Source organism: Homalodisca vitripennis, chromosome 2 (genome assembly GCF_021130785.1).
Source record: "Homalodisca vitripennis isolate AUS2020 chromosome 2, UT_GWSS_2.1, whole genome shotgun sequence".
Classification (NCBI taxonomy): domain Eukaryota; kingdom Metazoa; phylum Arthropoda; class Insecta; order Hemiptera; family Cicadellidae; genus Homalodisca; species Homalodisca vitripennis.
In genome coordinates, this window is record NC_060208.1 from 96,993,961 (window position 1) to 97,012,003 (window position 18,043).

Consider the following 18,043-nt stretch of genomic DNA (forward strand, 5'->3'; position numbering starts at 1 on the left):
CCTCCCAACATTCTTAACTGATTTCATGGATGCTAAGAAACATGTTGCTATCCAGGCGAGAGTACACAAGTTTTTGGGTTATTTTTAAATTTGGAGTATATGACTTCTATACCTGGAGTATTAAGTTGGGATAAGGTGCTGAGATGAGAACATTTCATAACAAGCATTACTTACATGAGAAGTGCCAGGGTAACTACTACTCACCCCTTGAATGGTATTTATTAACATCTCTTTTGAAGTAGGCTAAGTGAAATTTAGATCTCGTTGCAGCGAGAACTGAATTTTGGACATTTATATTCCTCACAGTCTATATCACTGACATTAAAATTACTAACAAATCAAAGTAAAGGAGTCTTTTGAAACCTATTTCAACATTTATTTCATACAATAGAATAATGAGCTGTATCATTAATCACCAGTCATCACTTCATTTATAAAATACAAGAAGTACACTACTCATCTTAACAGCATTTTCCTCCATGAAAGTGATACTAAACATTTTAACATTGCATTGATAGTGAAAGCAGCCTTCAAAATTACTCAATGCTTCTGGTCAAGCTTGGTTGAACTCAGCTTACTTCTGCAACAGAATCTAGTGCTATCGCGGAAAAAACACCAAGCCATGGTAAAAATGTGCATATTCAAAGTCGTTGCGACGAGGCTTATTTCCATTGTTTGTCATGCCGTCTTCACTCTGATGGTGATCAGCGATTTAAGGAGCACTTATTTCAAGCCAGTGTGGTAAGATGTACTTAATTCTGGTTTGTTACTCTATATGAAGTTATGGAAAACTAAAATGGCAATATTTCAATACCGTTGCTGTGATCTTGCAGGCCAAGGAAGCACCATGATCGGAGCCATGCCCGCGGTTGCCGTGAGACACGAGAGGAGACGTCAAGAGAAGCGCAACAAGCGACCGAGCTTGCTCTACCTCCAGTCGCCACCCAGCCGATCTCCCACGCCCAGCCCGCTCCAGAGCCCGCCGTCAGTGCCGTGCTCACAACCGCCACCCGAGGTCTACGTCTGTGGAAAGGTGAGGGTATACTACTTGTAGGGTGGATTCAGTTTCTTGGCAAGATGGTCATGCCCTCTCAATCATTTGCTATTGGGATAGCAGGAAATAAATTGAGGAGTGCACCCAATCACGCTCATCGGTGTCTAGTAGTATATTATAACACCAGTTTTATATTTTGTTGGTATTATTGTTTTAATATACTGTACCATTTATGAAAACAAGAATGCTTGTGTATATAATGTTTGTCTGTATGTCCTTCATAGAATCGTAAACTAAGAGACCGATCGTTATAAAAATGTGTATGTATTTTTCTACGGAGAAGGTTTATATGCTATGCCCATTGGTATTAGTTCTCCACCAGGCGGCGCTACAAAAGATCAAAGTTTTCAAAGCGCCTGTACATTATAAATTACAATTACAAGACAGTTACGTATATTAAACAGTCAAACACTATTCGAAGGCGCTACGTTATGATGTATATTTGTCTTTAAAATAAATTTCTGGTTGAACTTAAAGATTGAGTATTAGACCACTTTATAATAAAGTACATGTACGTTTAAAACGGCTATAAACATACATTTTTGACGGTTCTTCTTGATCGTGGCAACAAGGTAAACTCTACATCGGCGTTCTAAATATAATTCACTTGAACCAGAACTGCTTATACGCGGGCAAAGCCTACGAAAAGCGTAGGCGGGAAACAGCTAATGCTTTATAAAAATAAATAAAGAAGACAGCTTTACTACGGAATTGTTCATTGATGAACAAGAATGACTGCATTCCCAATTTTACCCTATTGATGTCGCTAACTGTTGTTTGCACACTCTCTGTCATTCTTACTTGCACTCATTTTGGAAAATAATTTGTTTGAAAATGTTGCTAAATGTTTCTACCTTATAATACTGCATATTATTACTCCGTTTTCATTTTTTAACACCCTAAAAGCAACAATGAAAGAAAACAAAGACATTTCAATAGTCAATGTATACAATCCGGAGAACACAACTGCAACGCTTGTTGATAGAGCGGGAAGATTATATCTCGTAACGTTCGTTACACAAACACTACTGTACGACAAAGATGTCACATGTACGAGTACTTCTCACCTCTCCGCCTGCTTCCTTTCTCAGTCTTCACTTTAGTGTTATAATGACGATTGTAATTATGATCTCCAAAAACTTGAACTGTTTCAAAAATCTGGAAAACATTTTTTTCTCAGTCTTAAACGTATGCAGTTCCAAATCAGTGATAACTATGACGAAATTGTAATAAATATTATAACAGTGATTATTAGACTATATAGTACTAATCGTACATAGAAAGAAATCCTAAAAAAGAACATACACTTTTAATCCTTACTTTAGAATAAAGATTTAAAATTAAAATCATACATTAAAACTAAAAGCAGGTGGCGGTGCTTTGTTCTATCTTTGTGCTCCTTGCATGGCAAACTACAAACGTTTTCTGTTAATACTATGATTGGTAATAACTAGACACAATTCTGACAATGTTGACACCAGCCGCTGGTATAGCATAGCCCATTGAGCACATTAAACCAACATGCCAGGTGAGTGTTAGTCACTGCTCGTACCTGCAGTGACAAATGTGTCTTCTTGATACTCAGAAAACAGGGCATTATAATAGAAAATCCAAGGTTCTAGTCTAAACTAGGTCCACAACGCGTAGATATAACTGGACGGCTAGTCATAATTAACTAATGACCAAATTCGTCAGAAATGTTATAGTCTTTTCGTTTTTATCCAGAATTAAAAATTACACAAATATTTACGGAAAATAAAATAAAACAACAGTTTTGTAGACTTCGTAGTATGTAATGTGAACGAAACAACAGTGACGAAAGGTAGGCCGGGCTTGTCGTGTGACGGTGTGTGCGTGTCTAGATGCGAGGGTCGTCTAATCCTCTGAGCTCTTTAGGCTCCGGACAAACTGTAGGCTACATCCTCTTAGGACTCTTTCAGACGGAACGGATTCGGATCATTAAAGATATGACTGACTAAAAAAACATTACAGATATGATTAAGTACATCAGAATCGAACGACAAAACTGAATTATGTTTCTCATTATAATAACTCATGTCAGCTCTTCACTCCCTTCACCAGATTAACCACGTTCGTAACCACAGGGGTGTATCTCTCGACTTAGTCTTTTGCTCCGAACGGGAAGTTGAGGTCACCAGTGCTAACGATTTTCTGACTACACCAGATATTCATCACCCACCTCTAGCTCTAGCTATACAATTTCGGACGTCTGCTCTTTCTGCTGATTGCTACATGGGGCACAATCTGTGGAAGTGTGATCTGGATTCTGCTTTTGAAGACCTGCGAAGTACTGATATGACATTCATATATGATAAATCCTCAGTTGATGACAAGTTTAATCGGCTTATGAAGTCATTGGAGGACATCAGTCTAAAGGCAAGCCCAACAAAGAAATTTGGCATATCGCACTTCCCGAGTTGGTTTTCTGGAGAGCTAAAAAGACTCATAGTTAAGAAAAAAGTAGCTCACAAACGCTACAAAAGAAGCCTCAATCTTGCCCATTACTATGATTTCTCTAAGCTTAGAGACACTTGTAGGACTATGTCCCGTGAATGCTATATACATTACTTGTCTAATGTTGAATCGAATATCTCAACTAATCCTCGGGCGTTTTGGGGTCTGGTCAAGGCTCAAAGGAAGTCACCTGACATACCGTCCATGCTACATCTTGATGGAGAGGAGGCCACGGATTCCTCAAGCATATGCCAATTGTTTTCCACTTACTTTAGTTCTGTCTATTCGCCACAATCGCATTGCTCCCTCAACCATTGTTACGCCAATTCGGACTGCTTATGCTGCCTAAAACTAACCAGGGAGGAGGTCTTGCTCAAGCTTGAGCATCTAGATATCACTAAGGGCGCGGGGCTTGACAACGTTCCTCCTTCTGTCATTCATCGCTGCCGCAGCCTCCTCGTTGATCCTCTTACATCTCTCTTCAACGAGTCACTGGAAATGGGCATATTCCCCAGCGCTTTGAAGAATGGCTTTATCATCCCCTTGCACAAGTCCAAGGACATTAACAATGTACGGAACTACCGGCCAATTACCATCCTTCCAGTGATTGGCAAGCTATTCGAAGGCCTTGTGGTTGATAGGCTTAGTCGCTTCATATCGAGATCAATCCACCCCGCACAGCATGGTTTTATGCGTGGTAAATCCACAGTAACCAATCTTCTACTCTTCCAAGAGCATGTGCTTGGTTCCTTTCGCAAGAATAAGCAAATGGATACCGTGTACATTGACATGGCAAAGGCGTTTGATAGGGTTGACCACTCTATTCTTGCATCAAAGTTGAGGGGCTACGGAGTTGCCAACCCCTTATTGTCTTGGATCTCCAGCTATCTCCGGGATCGTTATCTTTGTGTTAAAATTGGTTCCTCCAATTACCGCCATGCCAAATTCCAAATTTCACATTGGCTAATTCATATTGCCGACAACTTTCCAAAGGAGGAGGAGTCGCCATTTTTGGTCAAACAAAATTATTCATTTTCTCCCTTTTCACTTGTCAAAACTATAGAAAAAGACTTTGAAGCAGTTGGGATAAAATTCAATTCGAACAGATCAAAATTTTACCGTCATCGGAATCTACAGGTCTCCCAATGGCAATGAGGAAAATTTCTTTACAAATTTTGAAGCTCTACTGATGGATTTAACTAACCATGAACAGGGTTATATCCTAATGGGCGATTTTAACATCAATGCGATGGACACTAATCACCCTTCCACCAAACGATTTGTCGACTTGTTTAAGATCATTCGACCTTGAGTTGTTGGTCAAAACGCCAACGCGTGTGACACAGTCTACACAGTCTACAATCGACAATATCATATCTAATCTCCCAAGTGTCGCAGTGTCCGTGGTCAATACAGCTATCTCGGACCACTACGGCCAAGAGGCTATTATTAGTGGAGTAAAAATCGAGAGGGAGCCCAAAATCACTAAAACAATAAGAGACTTAAGGCCAGGAAACATCGCTCTCCTCAACACTTCCCTTTCCAAAGAAGATTGGAAATTCCAAGAATCAAATCTTTCGGTAGAACAGCATTTTAAAATGTTTAGTGATACACTAAACTTTCATGTTAACATGTACTGTCCTCTCAAAAACCATACAAGTTTGTTCCAAAACTATAAACAACAAATGGATTACTAAAGGAATTTTAATTTCTAGAGAAAAACTAAAGTTTTCTCAGAAATTCAGAAAACATCACACAATGAAGAATTCAAACGGTTTTTTTCGAAATTACAAACTAATTTACAGAAAAGTGATCCAGGCGGCAAAGGCATATGATGTTTCTAAATCAATTATATTTTCAAAAAATATTTCTAAAACTGCTTGGAACATCATCAACAATAAAAACAAATCATGCAACAATCAAATAAAATTAAAAAATGGTGACAGACTTGCGAAGGATGCGGTTGAGGTTGCGAATAGGCTTAACAGATTCTTTGGATCTGTTGCTTGTGAGTAAGGCCCTTGCCCATCACCGCCACAAGGAATCCCAAGACGGAGACAGTGTCCAGTAGCCTCCATGGCACTGGCACCTGTCGTTGAGGAAGAGCTTTGAAAAAATAATTCAGCAGCTCCCAGCCAAAAAATCTAATGATTTAAATTTAATGTCGATGTGGCTAATAAAAACATGTTCAAAGCATATTGTGAAACCTTTAACCCAATTAGTAAATTTCTCTTTTGAACAAGGAGTTTTCCCCTCACTCCTAAAAACCGCGAAAGTGAGCCCCGATTTTTAAGAAAGATGATCCCCACTCCCCACCACAATTACCGGCCTGTCTCAATTTTGCCAGTTTTGAGCAAAATATTCGAAAAACTTTTCTTGGTAAGAATGCTTCAATTTTTAAATAAGCACAACCAGCTATCTGAAGACCAGTTTGGCTTCAGGAAGGGTAAGTCGACAATAGACGCAGTTGTACGTCTAGTCGATAGGGTTGTAGAGGGGCTAGAACGTCGGGATCCCACATTAAGTGTGTTTCCTAGACTTATCGAAAGCATTCGACTGCGTTGACCATGTTACAATGCTTGACAAACTTGAAACTCATGGCATTCGAGGCGTGCCTCTCCAGTGGCTCAGGGTCATTTTTTAAGCCACAGAACCCAAATTGTCCAGATCGCAAACAAATTATCTGAACCAATTCACCTGAGCTATGGTGTCCCCAGGGCTCAATTCTCAGTCCAATTCTCTTCCTGATCTATGTCAATGACGTAGGTTCATCACTTCTGCACGGAAAACTTGTGGCAGTATGCTGATGACACGACTCTCTGTTTCACTAGCAAATCAAAATTGATTCTGGAACAGCAGAGCTTTGTTGAGATCAACAACTGCGTCCAACATTTCAACAGCCTCAATCTTAAGACAAATTCTGCAAAGTCTAATTTTCTAAATTTTGCTTTGCGATCAGTAGACAGGCATGACGAGCCAGCTGTTATGTTGGCTGACACAATGCTGGAAGAAGTCTACTGCTCGAAATTCCTGGGAATATACCTAGATCGAGGGTTGACTTGGAATAATCACATCGATCACGTTTGCTCCAAATTGGCCTCAGGCATTTATGTTTTGAGGTCTCTAGCCAAATACTGCCCTATTCAGGTTCTAATGATGGCGTATTATGGCTTGATTTACCCCCATCTCACTTACGGGTTGGTGTTGTGTGGGGAGCTTGTGCAAAACAATCAATTTATGAGAGTGTTCAAGCTGCAAAGACAAGCGATCCGCATTATCGCTCTGTTGAAATTTTAGAGAGTCGTGTAAGGAAGCCTTCAAAAATTTACAACTGTTGACGCTGCCCAGTCTCTACATCTTGGAAGCAACTATGTTTTTTGTATGTCTAAATGTACCATGACGAATGGCCGAGACATACATGGTATGAGACTAGAGGGAGAGATAACTACCGAACTGGTAGACACAGAACGGTAGTTAATGAACGCTTGCCTTCACAGGCGGGTGTTCATTTCGTCAACAAATTACCAAATTCAATAAAAAACGCTCCAACGCCCAAGGTGTTAAAAACTCGTTTGAAACGCTTTTTAGTGTCACAAGCACTTTATAATTTAGACGAGTTTTTGGCATATGATTGGGAGAGACCACCAATTAAAAAGACTGACTGAACCCGTCGCTGGAAGTGGGAATCATTGGCGAATGAATGGATGTATGTAAATTAGTAAATTTTATGTCTGAATGAGATCTATTGTGGGGTGTATGACAAAATTCTAGCAAGTAAAAAGTTTACTTTTGCCATGCCATTATAGAATGTTCCGGTAATAAAAATCTGATTGATTGATTGATTGATTGTCCACATCTACCAGATTCTCGCCATCTTCAGGAGTGCCTCAGGGCTCGTTGTTGGGCCCCTACCTCTTCAATGTCTTCGTTAACGATCTCATGGAGGTGGTCGATGTCAACGCCCTGCTATTTGCGGATGATCTTAAGCTCTTCATGGAAATTTCCTCCCCACAAGACTCTTTAAAACTACAAAGTAGCTTGATTGCAGTGGAGGAATGGTGCAAAAGCAATAATATGTCTGTGAACCCCGGCAAATGCTCTGTTGTTACCTTTCATAGAATCAAATCACCGATTCTGTACTCTTACTTTATATCCAATTCCGAAATTCCAAGATTTTTGAACGTAACAGATTTGGGCGTGTGTTTTTCTAGTGACATGGGATTTACTGAGCATTTGAATATTATTTGTAGATGTTGGGCTTTATATCTCGATTCTCTAGAGGCATCAATAATCCTTCTGCCCTACGTTCTCTCTACTGTTCGTTGGTAAGACAACTCTTGGAGTATGCCAGTCCTGTATGGTCTCCTTATACAGTTGGTGCCAGGACTAGACTTGAGGCCCTCCAGCAACGCTTCATTCGTCTGGTCGGTGTGAGGATTGGCTACAACTACCCTGATGTTCCCGTGGAAGCATTAACTGCAGAACTTAATATTCCAACTCTGTCTTTGCGCCGTGATGTAGCAGATGTACTCATGTTGTGGAAGTTAGTTGGCGCCCATGTGCAGTGCTTCTCGCTGAAATTGGTATCAGGATCCCTGTAAACACCAGATCTAGTGGGCTTTGCAGCCGCAAGTACCTCTCCACGAACTACGACTTCAACAGTCCACTGGCAAGATTTGTTCGCCTGGGGAATCGTGTTGCATCAGAGTGCGATTTTTTCGCTGATGGCCTACATCAAATCAGAAAGCGGGCCACTTATGTTTTGTCTCAACACACTTAAAATCCCCTGTAACTTTAAGACTGTTTCATTTTTTAGCTTTTGCTATTTTGTATTTTTTATTATGTTTCTGCTCTACTGCAAGGTACATTTCATTTAATTTCGACTTTTTGCATCATTGGTGTATTTATATTATTTTGGTTGTTGTTATTTACGTGTACTTGTTGTTGTTATACTATTCTATTTTATACATTGTTGTTAATTCTATTGTACGTTGGTCTATTTCATAATATATTGTTGATTTTTATATGATATTAGTGTATAACTAAACTTTCTTGTTGTGATGGACAGTTATTGGGACTTGGAATCGATCATTGTCATATTGTGTTGTGTTCTGCCATTGCTAGCTCTGTATTATTTTATACTAGTTGTACTTTTTACTGCACTATATACACTGTACTGCCATCTTATTGCATATCGTATGTAAATTGGCTGCTTGCCGTTAATAATAAATAAATAAATAAATAACCCATTATAATGTTTAGACCTATATAAAATTTTAGCACAATACAACTCTTTCTTGTGTTATCAATTTTTGGGTAAACAAAGACACCCTGTATAATGACGTTACATTCTCAGTAAACGTACATTCGCTCTGTGTGTACGTTCGTTATACACAGCAAATTTCATATGAACTGTAACGTTATCGTTTAAAGTACCTATGTATTTTCCGATGCAATTTTTAGCAATTTGTATACTCAAAAAACTATCACCAACTTAATGACTTGTATTAAGTTACGGCTCGTTATGGTCTCTCGTGTTTTTTGGGTCTTCTGGAAATGTAGTTGTAGTTTCTTCAGCAGTTCGTAAAAACTCTCTATGGGCATAGGTGAAAGTTAAAAAAACATCAACGTATTTCCTCAGGATTCCGTACGGAATCTTGTACTCACCATGTTTAGATCATCGACAATTATACCCAAACACTCCTCTCCTCCGCTTCCTTCTCAGGCATAGGAGACACAGTAGCTGCAACTCTTGTTTATCCACAGTTTTAAAAGTCCACTGAACAATGTTCTTGTGCTAAACCTATCTCAGCTGAAGCACCAACACAGTATAAACACCCGGAAGAATGTGCTCGTGTGAACAGAGCAATTTTTGACCCCCCGTCTGCACACAGAGCTGCATAATAAGTCGACCTGAAGAACATACCTTTTTGTTTGCCATCCTGAACGCCAAACCGAGTAAACTATCTATCACGTTAGATCCGTTACCTAATAACATTCTGAACGCCAAACCGAGTAAACTATCTATCACGTTAGATCCGTTACCTAATAACATTCTGAACGCCAAACCGAGTAAACTATCTATCACGTTAGATCCGTTACCTAATAACATTCTGAACGCCAAACCGAGTAAACTATCTATCACGTTAGATCCGTTACCTAATAACATTCTGAACGCCAAACCGAGTAAACTATCTATCACGTTAGATCCGTTACCTAATAACAACCAAATCCTGGATCATTGGCCAAATTATTTAGTAAAACCATATTGAACTAAAATGTATTTGTGTTTGAGAGTTTTAATAGGCAACACAATACAATGCTTGAGTAATGCGGGTAAAATTTGTACTGGAGCCGAGTGTAACTCCGAGTGCCGCGTCCACGTTAAGTCCTACATTTTTTTATAGTATTTGTCAACTATTTGGTAATGTTTTTTAAAAATAACGATTTGAATAAATGTTATACTGTGTTTTTTTTTATAAAGAGGTGAATATAACACGTATGTTGTTTTATTATTCTGTACAATGTTTATAAACCTATTAACGTTTTTCAATACTTTGTTTTTATTTATATTTTGGACTAACCTTTTGTCAGTACAAATTTTATAGATTCTTCCATGTACATGATTTGAAAGACATAATCTAAACAACATTCACACTAATAACATAAATTTTCTTTTTTGAAAATAGATATTATAAATGTGGACATTGTAGACCCTATTGTAATAACACTCTACAGTGAGTACATGTTTACTTTATATTGCGAGTATTTACTGTTTGATCTAACAAATGAACTCCCTTAGATAATCGGTGTTTTAATCAGGTAATGTTATTGTGATGGAGACATTGTTATTTAATCAAGGTTGTTGTGCTTAATCTCCTAAGTGACTGAGATCTGTTATCTGTGTAGCATAGTGAATGATTTTTTTTAGACTATTAAGTTACCAATCAGAACTTTCAAATTTGAATTTATATAATTTTGGTTAGTGGTGAGGTAATTAAACGAAGTTATTCCCCTTGGCTTGATATCCTCCGAGTTCCAAGGGGCTAAAACGTTACTTGAATTGAATTTATCCTAAAACTTTTAAATCCTTATTATAGTAAAGATTAAAGTTCTCTTTTATTTAAGCCTCTTAAGACTTGGAATACCTTCATCTTTTCCTTTTGTTTTAAAGCCTTTAGTACAATAAAATTTAATCAATTATTAAGAACAAATTATAATTAAACTTATGTTTTAAATTTCTAAAAAAGGTATTTAAAATCGGAAAATCAGTAAGGTTTTAAATAAAAGTGATCAATAATAATTGTACTTCTTTTATTTTTGCACAAAAATATTGCAAAAGCTTTACAAAGTACTTTATTTTTACTTCTACAAAACCAATATATTTACAACTGAGACTAAAAGAAACTAAACTGTTAAAAATCATAACTAATAAACTGTATTAAAATTCAAACTGATACCTGTAAACGAGAGTGATGCGACCTGCAGTAACTCACTAAATGTTATGTTATTTTATTACTAATTTAATAAATATTAGTATTTACTAGAAACAGTGCCAATGCTCAGGATGGAACTTGATGTGATACTGCAAAATTCTCTGAGCAATAACGGACCTCAGAAGCGATTTTAATACAACTCTTAATTTAAAACTCTGCTATTTTGAAACAAAAATAAACGAAAGTTTGAACTCTAAACTGTCTGAAATAGAAAAAACAATAGCAATTATAAGTATATCTTTCGAGTCATCTATCGATTCCCTCAAAGCCGAAAATGACGAAATGAGTTGCATCGAGACGAATGTGCTCAGTTACGAACTAAGTATAATTCACTATCACAGGAAGTCTCCACCATGAAGGAACAGATTCAGGACATGCAGCAGTATAGTCGGTTGCAGAATCTAGAAATATCCGGCGTCCAGTGTCACCAAATGAAAATGTGTTCGCAGTTTTGCAAGCTATTGCAGCAGCAATTAATACTCCATGGCGACGCGATGGTTCTGCAGCACACCGCTTGGAATCTCCACGAGGTCGTCAGGCCCGTCCAGCAAACATAGTCATACGCTTTGTGAGTCGAACAGTTCGCGCCGAATGGCTTCAGGCCGCCAAGTCAAAAAGGAACCATGATGTTCGGCGTACAGTCCGTCATCTGTCTACATTAATGAACACTTAACCAGTTATACGAAGGCTCTGCTCAACCAAGCCAAGACCATGGTCAAGGATCGTCAGCTGGCGTTTGCCAAAGAGGGTCAAGTAATTGTGAAGAATACAGTACAGTGTATTGTGGATCGCGGTCGCCGCGGGGGAGGTGACAGTGAGAGCTCCCACGATGCTACTGGAAAGTAGGCACTGTATGTAGCTACCCTTTATTGTGTGTCTGCAAATTATCATCACACAATAATAAGCCTGGGTCAGTTTTTAGTTGTTATAAATAGGTTCTACATGGCTAATTAGGTTAATTCTTTTAAATAATAAAAAAAGTAGCAGTTATTATATATAAACTTGCATAATATCAAACAAACTATTTTTCTTAGACTATGTATAAAACGAAGCATTACTCCTCACTACTTCACTTTATTATTAGTAATTATATAGCTTTTTCATTCTAATCTATTATAGTTATTGTACAAATTCTGTCATAAATATCATTAAATTTATTTCATCATGCTTTGACATATTGATTTTATTTTTTATATTACTATATTATTTGTATATACAGGTCAAAAAACAATAGCCGTATCTACTATATACACCTAATAAGATGTCTTATTTTATTTGTATTATTTAATATGAGAGTGAATTTTTTATTTAATTTAAACCAATCTCTAACATTATATTCCTGGCGTTTTAAAAGGTTTATTTCATTATTCCTTTATGGTTAACTAATGAATTTTCTATAAAATTTTCTTCCTTGAATAATACTTTTTAATACTAAGCAATTTAAAATGATCTCTTTAAGCTTGCACCATATTGTTTATAATTTTATATTTTATTTATCAAATTCATGGGAGACTTTTTGTTTCGAAAATAACTGACTTCCTTATATTTTTCTAACTTGATGTATTTAAGTATTTTAACTTCGAAGCGTAAACACGTTTACCCAAAGATGATTTTGTTTTAGCTTGTAGTCACAGATCTCCTCTCTTTTAAATTTATTATGATTTAATTATTGTATTCACTTCTGCATGAACGAGTTGTATATTATTTCACTAAGCGTACTAAATACTTATAACCTGTAAGTTTATTTTATTCAAGATGTCTTAGATCTCTTTGTTAAATTTGTTGCGGTTTAATTTTTAATAGTTATGCATTCTATAGGCACGAATTACGCACACAGTTTAATTATGCCATTTGTACCAAGGACATATTGTAGGGGACTATGTTCCAAAGATAACGAGTTTTATAAGGAAATAGTTTATAATAGTATCAATTTTGTATATCAGAGTGTGACAATGAGTACTATACTAATTTAAGGAGCGTCGTTATGCGGGGTGGTAGCTCAAACAAGCATATTCAACCAAATTTTATTATTTTTTTGTTTGATCTTTTCATTTACTTGAGTGGGTTCGGATATTCCCACTCATGAACGCAGATCATAATTTAATTGACAGTTATAGAAGAATTAGGAGTGTTTCTATAAATAACATACTCAGTCATAACACGTTTCACGAATTTCATATCGGGGGGTTTAATATATTGCATTTAAATATAAGAAGCTATGGTAAAAACTTCGACAGCTTATTAGTTTATTTGGAAGCCATTAAAGCTTTTTGGAATATAATTGTTTTAAGTGAAACATGGCTTGATGGAAATGGGGTGGGGATTGAGCTTGAGGGATATAAGTGGTACAAAACCTCGAGAGGTGCCAATCGGAATGATGGTGTGTTAGTGTATGTGAGAGAGTGTGTTTGTGGCGTGAGTGTGCAAGAGACGGAGCTGGGCGGTGTGCATGGCCTACTGTGTGACTTTACTCATAGCAATAAACAATTATTCAACCTACTGTCGGTGTACAGAACTCACGATAACGATCTAGACGACTTTACTGCCGCGCTCAGTGAGCACTACTCCCACCTGACCAAAACCAAAACGTATATACGAGGTACTTATTGGTGACATCACCGCTAACATTTTGATACCTGACAACAAGACCGAAAGAAACCTAGACGTACTATATGAATTGGGGTTTATGTGTGGCATATACAATCCAACTAGAGAGGCAGGGTCCAGTCAGACTTGACTTGACCATATTTTTACTAAACACGATAATTTTGACAGTTTACACACACAGCGGTGATCGAGACTAGTATTACTGACTACTATTGTACTGCCCTGAGTATTACAATGCCAAGACAAATTCATAAGACTCCTAGTGAAACTACTATCATAGACAAAAGGTTAATTAGTAATTACTTAGGGAACTGCGACTGAACCTGTGTCACAAATATCACCGACGTCAATGTTTGTTCAAACTTATTCTTACAAATTTTAAACAGTTTTACTGAAAAGTCGAAGAAGATTCATACAAATGAGAAGCTTAGATTTAAAAAAATTAAATCATGGATTTCGGAAGAGTTGGTAAGGGGCATTAGGAAAAGGGATAAAATAAGCAAACTCCTAAAAAAAACAGCCGTTCAATCTGAATCTAAGACAATACTACATACAATTGAGAAATAGATTACATTCGCAAATTAAATCAGCAAAATTTAACTATTACAGATCAAAAATTATCAATAGTAAGAATAATCCGAAACTTTTTTGGCAAATAAGAAATGAATTATCTGGGAGGGTGTATAAAAAAAACAATTTCCCCATTATACAATTTATAGGTGATAAAATCATGAACTCGGACTCTGATGTGAAACTGCAGTGTCGACAGGTGGCTGAAGAATTTAATAATTATTTTACACAAGTAGGTTACAATTTAGCTCGGGCTATTGACTCGAGCGGCCCACCTGTCGTTGATGACAATGACTATATGGTTAACCGGAATTCACATTCACACTATCACTGAGACAGAACTTCACCGGTACGTTACTAGCATTCGTGGTGGCTCACCTCCGGGGTATGATTGCATATCCGTGTCCCTCTTGATTGATAATTATCAATTCCTCTGCATTCCGCTTATTCACATAGTTAATTTAAGTAAACGTACAGGCAAATTTCCAGATGTTATCAAGATCGCTAAAGTCATTCCATTATTTAAAGCGGATGGCGTTACCGTGATGTCAAACTATAGACCGATTAGCCTGTTAAGTGTATTTTCCAAAGTTTTGGTGAAGATAGTTATAGGTGAACCGCTAATAAAGAAACCTGCGCAGAAGCAAATATTTGAGCAGCACAGCGCAGGAGGGGTCCCCCTCCGGCGGGGGGGGAGTGGTGAGTGGGCGGAGCATCTTCTTGTCAGCTGTTTAAATCTTGTCTTGCTCGCGCCATATTGTTTATACTGCAGTTACTTACTTGGACCGTTCAATTCGAACGAGTCAGTCAGGTGAACGAGTGATCCGGATCGGAATGTTTCAAAAGACCCGTTCACTTTGAAAGTTTTGTTCAATTTGGCCTGGCAACTGAATAAATTTGATACTTTTTTCCAAATCAGGTGAAATGAAAAATGAAATGAAAATGGTTTATTTTCTTAAAAATAGTACAATAAAACACATATACACGTTTTGCAACAAACGTAAGCAAATATATAGCCTACAATGTCTGAAATCATGTCTCAGAGTGTAACAATACGGTACTTATACGTAGTTAATTATTTCTTATTATAATAAACATTGCATTAATTTTATTTAATTCAATTAAAATTTGAAATAAGAAGAGTAGTATAACCGGGATGAGTCTACATGGGCCTAGGACCTGTGCGTAGGCTCTGGTCGTGAATATTGGAACTCAAAACTAATAATAAAACAAATGATTTTATAAGTAAAAATAGTAGTTTAGTAATTTTTTATATTATTAATGGTTTTAGAATTTATTTTTAATCCGGCTGGATGGCAATGAGAACAGTGACCACGCAGGCAATTGATGAGTTACATTGATAATGATACGTAACCGAGTATAAATCTAGTTTTGCTGCACTGTCGTATGAAGTATTAGTTATGGTAATTATAGTGAAGGACAGACCGAATAACAATAAATAGCGAGGAAGGGTTAGAAGTTCAGCGATAACAAGGGACAATAAGTCTATATACTTCTTCGCCATCTAACGATAGTAACCCATTGTTCACGAGTTTTTAAACCAGTTAAGATTAGGTAATTGCAATACAGAAGCAAAGTTGTAACTCAAACCACAGACAATGGATACGTATCCATTGTCTGTGCTCAAACCCACGTTACGGTACAAAACTTGTGAAATATAATACAAATTTGTTACGCTGAATGTGTTTTTTTTTTTAATATAGAAACTGTAATGACGACTTGTTGCGAGTACCGTGTGTTATGAGTATAAGTTGTCAACGCTAAAAGAGTATGAAAATTAATGTATAAGTAAATAAGAATGGTTTTGATTAACAAATGTCTCATAGTCATTAGTTCTTCCTCGAAGAAAATTAATTCTAAAGAATATGTTGTACTCTTAAAGAACATTATTTTTAGTATTGTTTTTTGTTAAAAAATTATTGGCTCAAGAATAGTTTTGAAAGCAGCACCATGGACTATAATACCAAATGAAAGTTGGGATTGAACGAAAGCAAAATAGACCACTTTAATTTCCTTATCTGTGAGTACTTCTCGTCATTGTCTGAAGGCAAAAATGTACTTGTGGATTTTATTTGTCAAAAAATGAATGTGTTTTATACATTCACATTATGATGTGATTTTTTAAAAATATACTTGCAGGTATTGAATCGTGCCCAAGAGCGAAATTTCCTATCAAACTGGATACGTAACATATAACCTCTTGTAACAGTGCGTAAGTTAAAGGTCGAATGAAGCCTATAAGATCTGTCTTCGAAAAAGATTGTTATATTTGAGCCATTAGAGTTCGCCAAGTTCTGACCCACATTAGTAAAGAATTTATTAAATTCGTTAGCTACTTCAAGCTTAATTTTGTCATTGAATAATTTGGTATTTGGCAAATATTTATTTAAGGAAGAAACTTTGTTAACCCCTCTATCACTCAATTTAATTAAAACCCCCAAAACATATTTAAATCCTCATTAGCTTGGTCGAATTTATCACAAAAATAATATTTTTTAATCGCTTTAAATTTCTGCTTACAATGTTCCTGCAATTGACATAGCGGGTTTTACGCTCCACATTAAATGGTTGCTTTTTCACTAATTTACGTAATTTATCTCTTTGTCTTATAGCATGAACTAAATCTGAAGTAATCCATGGTTTTAGCGTTTATTGACCTCGTTTTAAATTTATTCGATTGTCTATTGAAATTGTAATAATATTCTGTAGTTGTAATGTAAAAACATTAACATTTGTGCTGTTAAAAATTGATTGCCTATTAGCATTTAAAAGGTTATCATGTGGTCGATATAGGTGCGATGTTCAGGGTCGATCTGAGAAGAGGCGTTCTGTGTAAAAGTGTGCGTAATATTATTTTAATGACTCAGCCTGGGTATTATGAAAAGTGGTGGTAACTTAATCGATTAAATGGTTAAAATGTGTTGTTATTTATAAAAATAAATTATTTTCAAACATTGCAATGTGTCTGTTTGATGTTTAGTAATTTATCGAAACATTTGTAGTGAAATAATCTTGTGATAAATTAAAGGCATATGAATCAACCAAGTCCATTGTTCTTAAGTATTAACGTTTAAAATATTTAGTAATGCATATAGTAACATACAGTTAATTTTTGTTAATCAGTTCTAATAATAATATATATTTACATTTACTAGATTCCTGAAACAATATATTTATTGTTATATATCTATCCATTCACTGTAAAATATGTTGTTTCTTCCTCTATCCGAACACATATTTGCAAGCAGATCCTTTCATTCACTTGGTCATTACATCCAGTCGTTCATTTTGTTCAATCAACACGATGACCGGTAAAACACTCTCTAGCGGGAAGGCTTAGTAACTCTGTACTGACCGGTTCAACTGAACGGGTCGCAGCAGTGAACGATACCGACTGAGCCGGATTAGTCAGCTGATTTTATTAGATTGAAATAGAGTGAGCGCCGAGCAGTGGTGGGGGATGCTTGGAGGGGCGGCGGAGGGATATTTACCCCACCCTGCGTGAACTCAAATCAACCAAGGTTTTTTTGTTAGCGGTTTACCTATAAAGACCAATTTAGTCTCTTATTTAGAAGAGAATTATATATTAATTAACTGACTGTCAATTCGGGTTTAGAAAATCTAAGAATATCGCAGATTTTTTAAATATCTCTAAAAGAGTCTGAACGAAGCAATGACATCTAACAAAAAATGTTTATTGGCATTCCTTGATTTAGCCAAAGCATTTGATTCGGTTTATAGATACAAATTACTCCAAAAACTAAAATTAGTTGGAATAAAAAATAATTAATTTAACTGGTTTGATAGTTGTCTCGAAAAA

At 36.5% G+C, this 18,043-nt stretch overlaps 1 protein-coding gene across 1 annotated transcript in view; it reads left to right on the forward strand.

Moving 5' to 3' along the window:
• LOC124354378 overlaps positions 1 to 18,043 on the forward strand; it is a 221,149-nt gene that overhangs the window by 186,812 nt on the left and 16,294 nt on the right. Inside the window, exon 2 of the mRNA XM_046804782.1 lies at positions 834 to 1,033. Coding sequence (XP_046660738.1) covers positions 834 to 1,033 — 200 coding nt within the window. The remainder of the gene's footprint in view (positions 1 to 833; positions 1,034 to 18,043) is intronic.